This window comes from Rhinolophus hipposideros, assembly GCF_964194185.1.
Source record: "Rhinolophus hipposideros genome assembly, chromosome: 18".
NCBI classification, from domain to species: Eukaryota; Metazoa; Chordata; class Mammalia; order Chiroptera; family Rhinolophidae; genus Rhinolophus; species Rhinolophus hipposideros.
In genome coordinates, this window is record NC_138064.1 from 11,767,515 (window position 1) to 11,779,660 (window position 12,146).

Here is a 12,146-nt window from a genome sequence, read left to right on the forward strand (position 1 = left end):
CAAGGTAAGTGTGCACCGCTGTCAGAGCATGGGGCTTTCCTGGTTCAGCGACGCTGCTCTCCTGGAGTACTTCTCTTTTTAAAGAAAAGCTTTCCTGAGACCCTTCTTCTAGTCCTCTTCGTCCTTAGGCACAAAAGGGAGAAACCAGCAACACAAAGGGCAGCCTACCGTCAGCCCCCTGTGATGCGGTCGTGGACTCTGGACATGGTTCAGAACTGGCTGTCCCCTGCTAGCAGAGTGAACCTGAGAAGCGAACATTATGTCAAAGGACAATGATACTCAAATTACTGTGAGGGTCAAGAGAGACCAACACATAGGAACCCCTTCGCAGACAGCCGGGCACATGTAGGCACCCCACAAATGAGCCTTTCTCCCTGGAAACACTGCTGCGACTTCACTGAAGTCTCTGGGGAAAGAGGCGGCCACGCTCACGAGGCAGAGAGGGATTCACTCCCCCAATCCTACACACGGGGGGCCAGGACATAAGCTGTCGAGATGCCTGGGGTTTCTGAGAGCACATTTATGGTCATCTCAGTGGAGTAACACAAACAGTGCCCCTAAACTCATCTTTTCTGGACACTTTGGTACTGACAGCTTGACCCCTATTGTCAAGACACCCCTCGTTCAGCAGCCTCCTCCCCACTCTGGGGGTCAAGCTGAGGCATCCGTTATAGCAGGGGTTCTCCTAAGGAGCTTTCAGAGTAATACTGATCCCCAGGCCCTGCCCTGGAGAAACTCATTATATCGGTCCGAGGGGGGCACAGACGTGAGGAGCTTTTAAAGCTCAAGTGATTCTGATGTGCAGCCACGGTTGAGGACACTGCCCCTGCATCTTCTGCTGCTGCAACAGGTTTAAACAGGTGTGTCCTCTGACATGCAGGGAAGAGGTACCACGCGGCTGGGTGAACAGCACGTCACCAGCACAAGAGGAGCTCCTGGAAAGAGGGCGGAGCCACAGGCAGCGTCTCAGGCAATTCCTGCCCAAGCTCCCAAATTATATCCCAATTTCCGGAAGAGACATTAATTCCATCCATGTGGTCTTAACACAATTACTGCGCAGAGGCAGCCCAATGACCAAGAATTAATGAAGAGGTAATCAGAGGTGAATTTTGAGGCACAGCAAAATTATTCACCTGTTCACTTACTGCATCTTCAATTACAGTTCTTTGCGGTATTGGCCAAATGCCAAAAACAAAAAACAAAAAAAGCCCTGCTTTAAACAGTCAGACTATGTGCAAAGATGCTGGTGCCAGGCTGTTTGACAGGTGCGATGCTCGCCAAAGGTCTCCATCCTAGCCCCACCCAAGAGACAGAAAATAACACTGTTCCCTGGGGACAGGGGCTTAATTTATATGCAGCTCCATCCAGAGATAATTAGGATTATTTCCAGGGTATCCGCTTCTTTCAGGAATACATTCCACTGGCTAAGACAGTCACTACCATTACCCAAAGTTTATCCTGGTTAAGGGAACAACAGTAAATAAAGGTCTAGAATGAACCTATTTTCAGTGATTTATTGCACAAAAAACTTACGCCAGTTGTCGTCACAAAGAACTCTGACATCTCTAGTACCAGTTCATGCAATGAGTAAGATCATTTCTACACTTATGACTTAACAATGAATTCTTTTTCCAGAACATCCATCTATATTCAGTATTTTGCTATTTAAGCCGTTAAGCAACAGTACGTTTCTCCTACAGAAGGCAGGCACAGACCCCTCTCTAGACATAACTCCTTACGGTATTTGACTGAATACCCTAAATTCCAACCCAAAATAGATTTTTAAAGAAACTACTATGTTATGTAATTCCATGGAAACCAGATAGAACCTAACCTTTCCCCAAAACTACTTTTGGGGAGAGTGATGAACAGGAGCAATTTCTCTGAGAGACAGTGCTATTTATCTAGCTCTGATTGAGCTAGTCCAGTTTGACACAAACAAATACATAAATAATAATAAAAAGGCCTCACAGAGCATCAAGCCCAAAATTCCCTGGTTTTAAATCCACATTGGGCTTGCACAGAAGAGGTGTGTGTGTGTGTGTGTGTGTGTGTGTAGAGACCCTCTTCGTTTAGAGAACAGCTCTGCCCCTGCTTGTGTTAAGAATCCAGCATACAAACAGAAGCGGACAGCTCTGCTACGGGCCCGCCTTCCCCACTCAGGTAATCAATCCCTTTAGAGACAGCGAGTGTTCTCTCAGGAGAAATCATGCATTGCACTTAGGGGAAGGAAGAGAGAAAGGGAGGGCTTATGCATTTAATATCCAGCATCTAACTCAAGACAAATGTACTTGCCAATGAAAAGTGGAGAGCTTTGGTGCCAATCCCTTTATGATCCCACTACCTATTTAATACATCTTTCCTTGTGAGTGAGCGCCTAACAATGCCAGAGGTGGTGGTGATCGTTTGACTACGGGGGTACTTGCTGTAAAGGAAGCACACAAGTGGGAAGAAGTAAAGACAAACCGCTGTGAGAAAGCTCGAGTATATGCTAAGGAGCAGAAGGAATTTGAGGGGAAAGGACTCCCTGGAAACTGAGAACTCAGTTTATTTAAAACTGAGTTCCTTCTGATCTAATCATGAATGCTTTAAAAAGCACCCAGCAGAAGAGAAATAAGTTTCAGTGTAAGACTTTCTTCCCCAAAAGATTTGTTCGGAAATTCAAGACTTACCCAAAGTCTCTAACTGAATACCTCACTGTGCTGAGCAGCCCCGGGATTCACTCCACTGCTCCTCACACCCAAGACAAAGGAAAACATTCTGGAGGACACCCCTCCCCTCCCCTTACTATATGAAGGGAAGTACAGGCACTAGGCAAGGGCTTAATTCTGCAGATAAAAAGTGCATCCTTCAATTTTTTTCCTAACAAACACATGTGCTCCGAGTGGTCTGTACAAAAATATAATGGAAGTAAAGTCCCTCAAAAGCTGAGCCCAAACCCCCTAGACTAGAATGAAGAACTGTGATGGCTGAGAACTGCTAAGCCAGACAGGGCACGTGGGTTCCTCCAGCATCAGGACCGAGTGCAGTGATTTCCAGGGCTACTTCTGCCCACACACCCCTCCTGGAGACTGTAAAGAGCAAAGACTTCTGTCCGTCGAACACTCGGGTGGTAGCCCTACACCCCACACCAGAATGCCCCCTTCTTCCCGCCCATTGCTCCCACCACCCCACCCCACCTCAGCTTTTCCACATGCCGTTCCATCCCCTTAGAGATGGCTATCTCTTTAACACAGTGCATCACTTTCTCAGAAAGAGAGAAAAATAGAAAAGGCAATCTATAGAGAGAGAGAGTAGAGAAGTGGCTGCCTGGGGCTGGGCTAGGAATGTGGAGTGACCCAAACGCGCGGATTTCTTTCTGCAGCGATGGAAATGTTCTAAAATTAAATTTAGTGGTGGCTGCACAGCTCTGTGAATATATTAAATATCACTGATCTATATATGTAAAACTGGTGAATTTTATGGTATGCAAATTATAGTCCCCAAAAGCCATTCATTAAAAAAAATTGTTAGTGTTTAACATCAAGCTATTAGCATGTCCATCCAAAGGTGGGAGAAAGAGTTTTGCTGCAAATGTGGAAACACGAGCCAGTGGAGTACAAGTTTGTTCAGAATTCCTCCAACTTTAATTATGGGTCAGGTCAGGCAGCCTGAGGGTCAAATGCAGTCCCTGGGAGAGTCGCAAACAATGCTGTTTTTTTTTTTATAAAGTGGACATGATAAGTTATTTTATTACAGCAAGTGGTCACAGGTTGCCAAAATCGTCCTCATTCCTCGACTATCTCTTTTTTACCAGTCTCTTGCCCTTCAAAGAGAGGATACCTGGCCTCCACATTGGCCCACGTGATGCTGCCATTGGCCAGATCGCGGACGACACTGGGCAGTTCAGAGACCTGGGGCAAAACGAAGAGAAGTCCACAAATCAATCAACTTGATTAGACTGCCGGAAAGGATTCACTCTGAATTCAGGAAACTTTAGAGAGCCAACTCGGTGTCGGTATAATGACAGGCTGCCTCTACAAACCGGTCCCCACAGAATGCTTCTTGTCGCTTCTTACTTCATTACACTCACCTCCCTTCCAGACCTGGGTTTCTGCCTAGAACGCCTGCCAAGTCCCCCTGGATCACTCAATTCTCCCACAAGGCCTTTCCTGATTATTCCAAATCTCCATGTCACCTGCAGTTACTTCAGCGTTCAGTCAAATCACAGGAGTGAGGGGAGCCAGGGTAGACCGGCAAACTGGAGAGCCCGACTGACGAGCCCACCAGTCCCTCAGCCACAACGCAGTGCTCAGACTTGGGTATGCATGAGCCTCAGCTGGAGGTCTCGGCAGGACGGCGCTACCTGCCCTGTCTCCCTCCCCAACCCCCGGCCCCACGGCACACTCTGCCTGGGATGGAGAAGCCGACCAGGTGATGGGTGCTGCTGGTGCTGGGAGCACACGCAGAACCACTGCCCGATGGGAATGCAGGTCTAGAGAAGCCAGATCTGCTTTTGTACAAAGACAAGCCAGAAATCCGTGACTTCTGAATTAGACTAGAAACGCCTTTGGAAAAAGCCATCTTTTACTTCTGTTTTCCCTATTACTAACTCTCTGTGTCAAGCTGAGCACTTAATAGACACTCTAAATAAAAACCTGCTCAAAATTAATAAATGAATCAGGCGGATGTCAATTAAAGTGGCCACTCTCTCCCTTCTGTACTTTTCCCATCTCCATTATTACCTTCCCATTGTGTAAAATTACAGAAACATTATTCACTGCTTTGAATGGACTAGCATGGAAAAGTTTATACATATACATGTATACGTATATACATGTATATTTCTAGAGAAATATAAAAGATAAAAATGTCTAAGCCCCGCAATGCCTGCCAAAAAAAACGATGGCAACAACCCCTGGGGATCCTATTTCTCCTGCCCAAATGTAAACAAACACCTATAAAACCAAACTGCCAGAGAATGAAGCAGAGAGTGATCCAAATGGCTATAAAATATTGGAGAAGCGTTAATGGATACTTTCATAATGAAACCAAGGGGATTTGGGAATCTGTACTCTGTCTGCTACAAGCCTATGATTCTAATTAAAAAGAAAATAAAGGGCGGGGGAGCATAAATACGTCAAATCCCGCCTCCGATCAGAAGGAGCCGGTTTCTAAGGAGCCCATTTCTAAGACCGAGACGACCAAAGACAAGGCCAGCCACCTCTGCTCGTATCTGCCGCATGGAGTCTCGGTCCCGCAGCGTCGCCGTATGCGGGGTCTTGTTCACGGTGTCAAAGTCGATGGTGATGCCGAAAGCCACGCCGATCTCGTCAGTCCTGGCGTAGCGCCTTCCGATAGACCCAGAGGAATCGTCTACTTTGTGAGAGACGCCGTTCCGCGTCAGGGCTTCCGCTATCCAAAAAGAAGTAAATTCAAAATAAAACAACCGAGAGTCCCAATGTCATCGAAATGTTGTCTTACGTGTTGAGGAAACTTACAACTGGAACGAAGGCAAGACATGCATAAGTTACCGTTTAAGAGATAATGAAGTCCCTGGCTGGAGCCCAACCCGTGTCTGGTACCTACACCTCCCACGGCTCCAGGGGAACGAGTTTCAGCCCAAGAGCCACGGCCGGGAGGCTGCTCCTGCCGCCACCACCTCCATGGGCGGGACCCTGAGCAGCCAGTGACCTCTTCCCACTGCCCGACTCGGACATGTGTGGGCCCCACCAGATGACCACCAGGCTCCCTTTCAGGGCTGTGGGCCCAGTGGCTGGGGACCCACTAAGGTTGTTAAGCTCCACCAGTGGCCCCCATGGAGTGAGCACTAAAGTCAATAGGAGAAACGAGGATGTTTGAAATCTGGCTCCAGGGTCCTACCCCGACTCATTCAAATGCTAGGAGAAAACCTCCTGAGCAAGCACACTCTCTTGGAGCTAAGAGCAGAGGCTAAAATCACTTCGATTTATTCCTTATTCGATACATATTTTTATTGGAAAAAAAAGAGCATTTCCTAAAATTCATTCTACTTGACAGTGTTCCCATGACGATTACTCAACTGGATTTGCTTACATAATTCCTTGACAAATGGCATGAATTCCTGGTTTTGGCTCAGTGGAAGGACGGAACATTTGAACGGAGCTACTACGGCAGGAAAACTGAAGAACTGGAAAGAAATCCAAACATGTTAGCTGATAAAAATCTGAATATGAATGTCCAAACTTCACTATCAAAATACCAGAAAACACAATATGAAAAGCTGTGTGACAAATGAGAAAAAGCAGGATAACCAGAACCAGAATCGGAAAGATCTGAATTTGGACCAACTCAGTGAACTCTCTCTGCACATTAGTTTCTCCATTTAAAAAGTAGGACTCTACCTCTGCTCAGCTTACTTCACAGGTCTGTTGTAAACGTTAAATGACGTGAAAGCATTCTGAAACCCACTACAGAAGATGCTCATTTTTTGGTGCCACATAAAAAGCCTTACAGCCTTACTTCTTTCTGTGGAGCTGCCTAAAGAACCTCCATCCAAATAGTCAAATGATAAGTGGCAGTGCCAAGAAACAAAATCCCATTCTGTTCTTCAAGAGTTTCAGCATAACAGAAGGATCTAAGAATCTTAGTGACTGAGTAAAACCAAAGAGTTTAATTAGCTCACGAACGTATGTCTAAAAGAAATTATATAGAATGAAATGAAACAAAAAGATGTTCTGTGTATGTATACTGAAAAGTACAGTTCTCTCAAACTGCCACTGAAATACATTTCAGAGGTATTCATAAATAAAAGAAAGAAAAGGTATTCTGTGGAAGATAAACTAGTCTACCATTCTGGATTGGAAATGAGAACTGAAGACAATTTTTAAATAATATTTATACAAAAGGTTCACTTGAAGGCAAGAATATGGAACTCGGAATGATTAGGTCCCATAAAAATAATAAATGACACAGGTTCCAGTTTAGCCCCGCACCCCCAAAACCTAATTAACGCTAAATGCCAAGCAGCGGTGAATATCCCACTGTAAGTTCACCCCAGACACCACCAGTATGTCTGAGAGACAGAACACCAATTCTTAGAACAGAACAAGTATCTTGTGATAATTCTATGTGAGAGAGAAATGGCGACCTGCCTTTATAGAAATACTTTTTAAAAAAAATCTTACAAGCAATGTTTTTATACCAAATTTATAGGAAAATGGATTGAGGGCCCCTGTGCTAATAATTTAGAAACAGTTTTGGTTTCCTACAACCTAACTAAATTTTCCTTCATGACAGGAAACTCTGCAATTCATGAAACACTGTCACTAATTTATTCTTGCTCAGCCCTTATGAAATTTCTATCAAAGCTCTAGTTTTATCAATACTGTTACAGTTAAAGGAACAGCTAAAAGACTTTTTAAACACTTTTGTATTAGCACCATCAACAGGAATTGCTAGAAGCAAACTTGACCTGTAAAAAGAACACATCCAGTCATGTCACCAATTCCTCACGAACCATGTCTACGTATGTCTGTCTGTATGCCTGGTATCTAGGCCAGGTTCTTACTCTTTAGTGAATGAATGAAAAGCTGCTCCTTAAATACTAGGAGATGAAGATGTAATTTTAGGACAGAGAATAAAACAGTAAGTTTATTAGCTACATATTACCAACAGTACGCCAGACTTTTTAAAACACTGACCACAAGAGCTCAGCAGTCCATTGCTTAAAGGTCCTAGGGAGAATCTCAAAGTTGATTCCAACACTAGCACACCGCCAGCTTGAGAATGGTCTTAATCCGACATATACAACCTCTCTTGCCTAGCCATTCTTCTTCTGATTGATTTTCCTGGAAATCTGTGCCTGTACGTTAAAAGAGTTTAATTTCTGCGAGGTGAGAAAGGTGAAGTCAGGCAGAATGAAGAGATAAAGTGGAAAGCATGGAGCCATTCAGAAGCATCAGAACCAACAGAAAACTTAGAGTTGATGAAGACTTTTTACAAATATTTACTGTTAGCAATGCCCAAATGCTAGGAAAGGCTATTCCCCAACTACTAGTGCCCAATCTGTGAGCTGTCAATTTCCTACACTGGAATCATCTGGGGTTTTTGTTAAAAAAAAAAAAAAAGTACAGATCTCTGGGTCTCAGACCTCGTGAGTCAGTTATTTCTGAAACAGAACCCAGGAATTTACATCCCCAGACAATTTTATGCCGGTTGAGGTTCCCTTTAATGCTTTATCAGCGCAGAGATACTGTTTTTTGGTTTGGCTGAATTCTGAGCTCTCTTCCTTTCTGATTTTCTGAAAACACGAGTATATGCAGAATGTGTTATTCCTTCCATAGACAGTTTCCTAAAGTCATGTGTTCTGTCTCAGAACAGAAAGCACCAGGCAACTAAAACAAAGGCATCTAGAATAACTTGCACACTCTACACACAAATGAAGCAATGCAAGACCGTTCACTGCTTTGTCAACGGTTATACAAAGACGAGTGTTAACAGCATTAGCACATTACAGTGAATAACAAACAACTGATCACTCGGAGTCTTATTATCGCGCTTGAGCAAATTTCATTTCTGATACTATCAGAGAAGAGTATAAGACAACTTACTGTTCTCTGTTCGTCTCCCTCACGTACATGGAATGTATGTTCAAACACCGTATACATGATCCTGCCCAGGCCAAAGGAGGGTTCAATTACATTCGGAACAACTTCTTCCACTGCAAGAGAGAAATTCAGTAACATTCTCTCAAACTCCACATACTGCATTTCGGGTCCTCTCTAAACAATCCTTATTAGCACTAAAAATATCTCTATTCTGGATGAAACAAAGAAATCAGAACAAAAAACTATTTGCTGGTAGGAAACATGATGCCTTTCAAGAGAAACCTGGAAGGAAAAAAATTTTTTCACCAAATTAAATTCTTTGTTTACATAGCATCAAAATGAAACAAGGTACCAAGGTATTTCATCTATCATCTGCCTTGCCTATGCAGAAAGTATTAAAATTCTAGAGCTTTTATAAGACTTTGCTAGAACTAAAAAATCTACCACCATAGCTGGCAAAATGAACAAGAACAATTCCTACACACAGGTATCAAATGGTTTGTTTGTTTTACTTCCTATCTTGCTATCTTGATGAGAATTCTTTTTTAAGAAAGCCAAGTTGCTGCCATTGTATTGCCAAGGTTCTGGGGTCAGGAGGCCCTCACAGAAGTTTGCTCAGGGACCAACACTCAATGAAAGACATTTACCAAGGCCCCCACAGCTCTTACCACGGGTGAGGCTGTATCTGCGGCCTATTATAGGAAATGTATTCATTATTACCTATTCACAAAAGAAGCACTGGCCAGGTCTAAGGCAACTGATCCTAACCTTGGTGAGTTTGTTTCAAGGGAATGAGATAACTAGAACTAAAACGTTTTTGTCTGTGATAAAGATTAACTCTTTAGAAATGTCATCAAGGCGTTTTCTGCCCATCCTTCCATGGCATCTGAGCAACAGTGAAGTATGGCTCTGAAGCACCTGCTAGGACGGTGGCTAAAAAGCCCCAGATTATGAAGAAAGCCCTGCTTAGTCTTACCACTGCTTCTATAGCTCCCTGAAGTCTGGCTACCCAGCAGGCTAGAAAAAGATGGAAAAGGAGGCCTGCTCTCTTTTTAGCTTCCAAATGCCCACTGGTCTCCATTTCCATCTTTAATTCAGCCACAATTAACCATGAGCATTCTTCAGATACGTTCCAAAATATTCAGTTCCCAATTCACAGAATCTGTTCTATGAAAAATCATTATCTCCTTGGCTTTTAAAAAAGCATGAAAGATCACTAATCTAAATGAATTTTAACAAGTTAATTCGCCAACAAAAGACAGAAGGGGTGAATTCCCTCTTTTGCTTAGGAAAAAAAGCACTTTTCCTTAAAATGAAAAAAAAATCTTTTTAATCAGATAAATTCTTCATATGCACCTCAGGTCATCGAAATAATAAAGCTGACATCATAAATTATTCTGCAATATGAGTATAATTATGTTTTTTTTTAAAAAGAGGCCCAAGATAATGTTTTTTCCTCTTTTTTCCTCTTCAAACTTTCTGTAAAATGGTTACGTTATAAAACTTATTAAAAAAAAAGTTTAAGGAGTAATATTTTTTTGTTTCTTAACTATTTTTACAAATTTACCATATAGTGTTTTCTGGAATCTCTTCACATTAACCATGTCTTCTGTTAACTGAAATGTTTTCCCTTCAGTTTCAATAGTGAATTCCCTGCAAAGAAACAAAGCACATTATATGTTAACATACATCCTATGCCTTAATTTAAAGATTGCCAAACTGTTTTTCATTTTAGGTATAATACAACTCCGTCAACTCTCCAGATATCAGAGCTGAAGTCAAATTTAAATTATTTCATAACGAATACCAAATTAAATATTATTTTAACAATGACACCAAACAGTATTCTGGGAGGCACCCAAAAGTGTGACTAGTTTTATAAAATTCCACACGTGACTTAATGACTAATTCCTTTGGTTTTGAGATCAAGGTAAAACTAAAAACAATTTTTTTTAAAAAAATTCCATTTTAGAATAATGACAATAAATGTGTCAGAAACAGGCCTGTTGGCAAAAGATCACTATTTATTGTCTGAACAAATGTAAAAATGACCAGCTTGCCATCTTACATAAAGTAACTTTAAAACCCTCACACTACTTCCAAATAAACTCTGCTATTTATGCTGATGAAGATCAGCTTAAAAGAAGTTTAATAACTCAGTGTGATATGTCAACATAAACTCTCCCCCCAAAATCAGTGACCACAGTGTGTTCACTTCCTGAGATACACCCGTTTTGGTTTCGGGTGGTAAGACTTCACTTTCACAAAGCACTTCGCGTACTGCCTGTTTCAGCGTAGGGGATCAATTTGGCTCTGTCCTGTCTCACAGGCACCTCAGTGCTGGGAGAAGAGCGCCCCCATGTGGTGTCCTCGACGCTGTGGAGCGGCTACACGGCGCCTGCGTTTCACAGCGGTGATAATCTCCTGCATCGTAGGAATGGCTTTCATGCTCACATTCCGTCTGAAATTTGTGTGCACGTGCATTCAAGATTCCGTTACATAAGCATCACACATATTCTCTCTGCAAGCATAGGCCAACTGCAGAATCGCTAACAGTTATTAAAAAGCTGAAATTAGCCATTAATTGAGAACAATTAAAGGAAAGTGATTTGTGGATAATGGTACCTAACTAGTGATCTAATAACTATATCCATTGTAATGGGATTTGATGTTTTAGCATAAATAGATGTTAATTCTAGGTGACCAGAAATGTTTTAAAATTTTCCTACTGAAATTTTCCTATTTTCAACCTCTAAGAGTTCATCTTGTGATAGTTCTTTCGACAGGCACGTGCAACCACTATCGCCCTAGATGTCCCATGCCCCTTCTCTTTCAATCCCTCCCACCCCAGTTAACCACTGATGTGCTTTCTCTCACTGTAAACTAGGTTTCTTTCCTAGAGTTTCACACAGAACCTTTGGTGTAAGACTTCTCTCACTTAGCCTAATGTCTGTGACAAGTGTTGGCAAACACTCTGTATAGGGTCAGATATAAAATATTCCAGGGTGTGCAGGCCATCTGTAGTCTCTCGTATTCTTTGTTTTTTTAAACAACCCTTTGAAAATGCAAAACTCATCCTCAGCTGGAGGGCTGTATAAAAAACAGTATGAAAGCTATTTCAAGTGCACTTAAAAAAATGTCAACACTGATTTTTAGACAGTCTACAGCCGGCAATGAAGATGACTGATAGTACTTAGATCTTCGAATTCCTATTGATGTTTTTATCTACTTGCTCTACTAGTTACTAACAGAGGGGTGTAGCAGTCTCCAACTAGAATGGTGAATTTGTCTATTTTCTCCTTTCAGTTCTGTCAAGTTTGCTTTATATATTTTGAGGTTCTGTTTTTCGTTGCATACCCAGTTTAAAAGTGATATGCCTTGCTGATGAATGGAACCCTTTAGCATTATGAAATCCAATTCTGTCCCTGGTAATTCTCCTTGTTCTGGTGTCCACTTTGTCTGACATAATACAGCCATTCCAACTTGATTAATGTTTCTATGGAAATACTTTCTGATTCTTTTACTTTTAGACCTATTTGTACATTACAATTACAGTAAGTTTCCTGTAAAACAGCACTT

General features: G+C 42.2%; 1 protein-coding gene across 1 annotated transcript in view; it reads right to left on the minus strand.

Moving 5' to 3' along the window:
* Window positions 1–1,495: 1,495 nt before the first annotated feature.
* The window catches only part of GARS1 (glycyl-tRNA synthetase 1), a 44,520-nt gene continuing 33,869 nt past the window's right edge, over window positions 1,496–12,146 (minus strand). Inside the window, exons 13-17 of the mRNA XM_081079264.1 lie at window positions 10,135–10,220; window positions 8,571–8,680; window positions 6,055–6,148; window positions 5,204–5,394; window positions 1,496–3,893 (exon numbers count right to left, since the gene is read on the minus strand). Coding sequence (XP_080935390.1) covers window positions 3,768–3,893; window positions 5,204–5,394; window positions 6,055–6,148; window positions 8,571–8,680; window positions 10,135–10,220 — 607 coding nt within the window. The 3' untranslated portion in view covers window positions 1,496–3,767. The remainder of the gene's footprint in view (window positions 3,894–5,203; window positions 5,395–6,054; window positions 6,149–8,570; window positions 8,681–10,134; window positions 10,221–12,146) is intronic.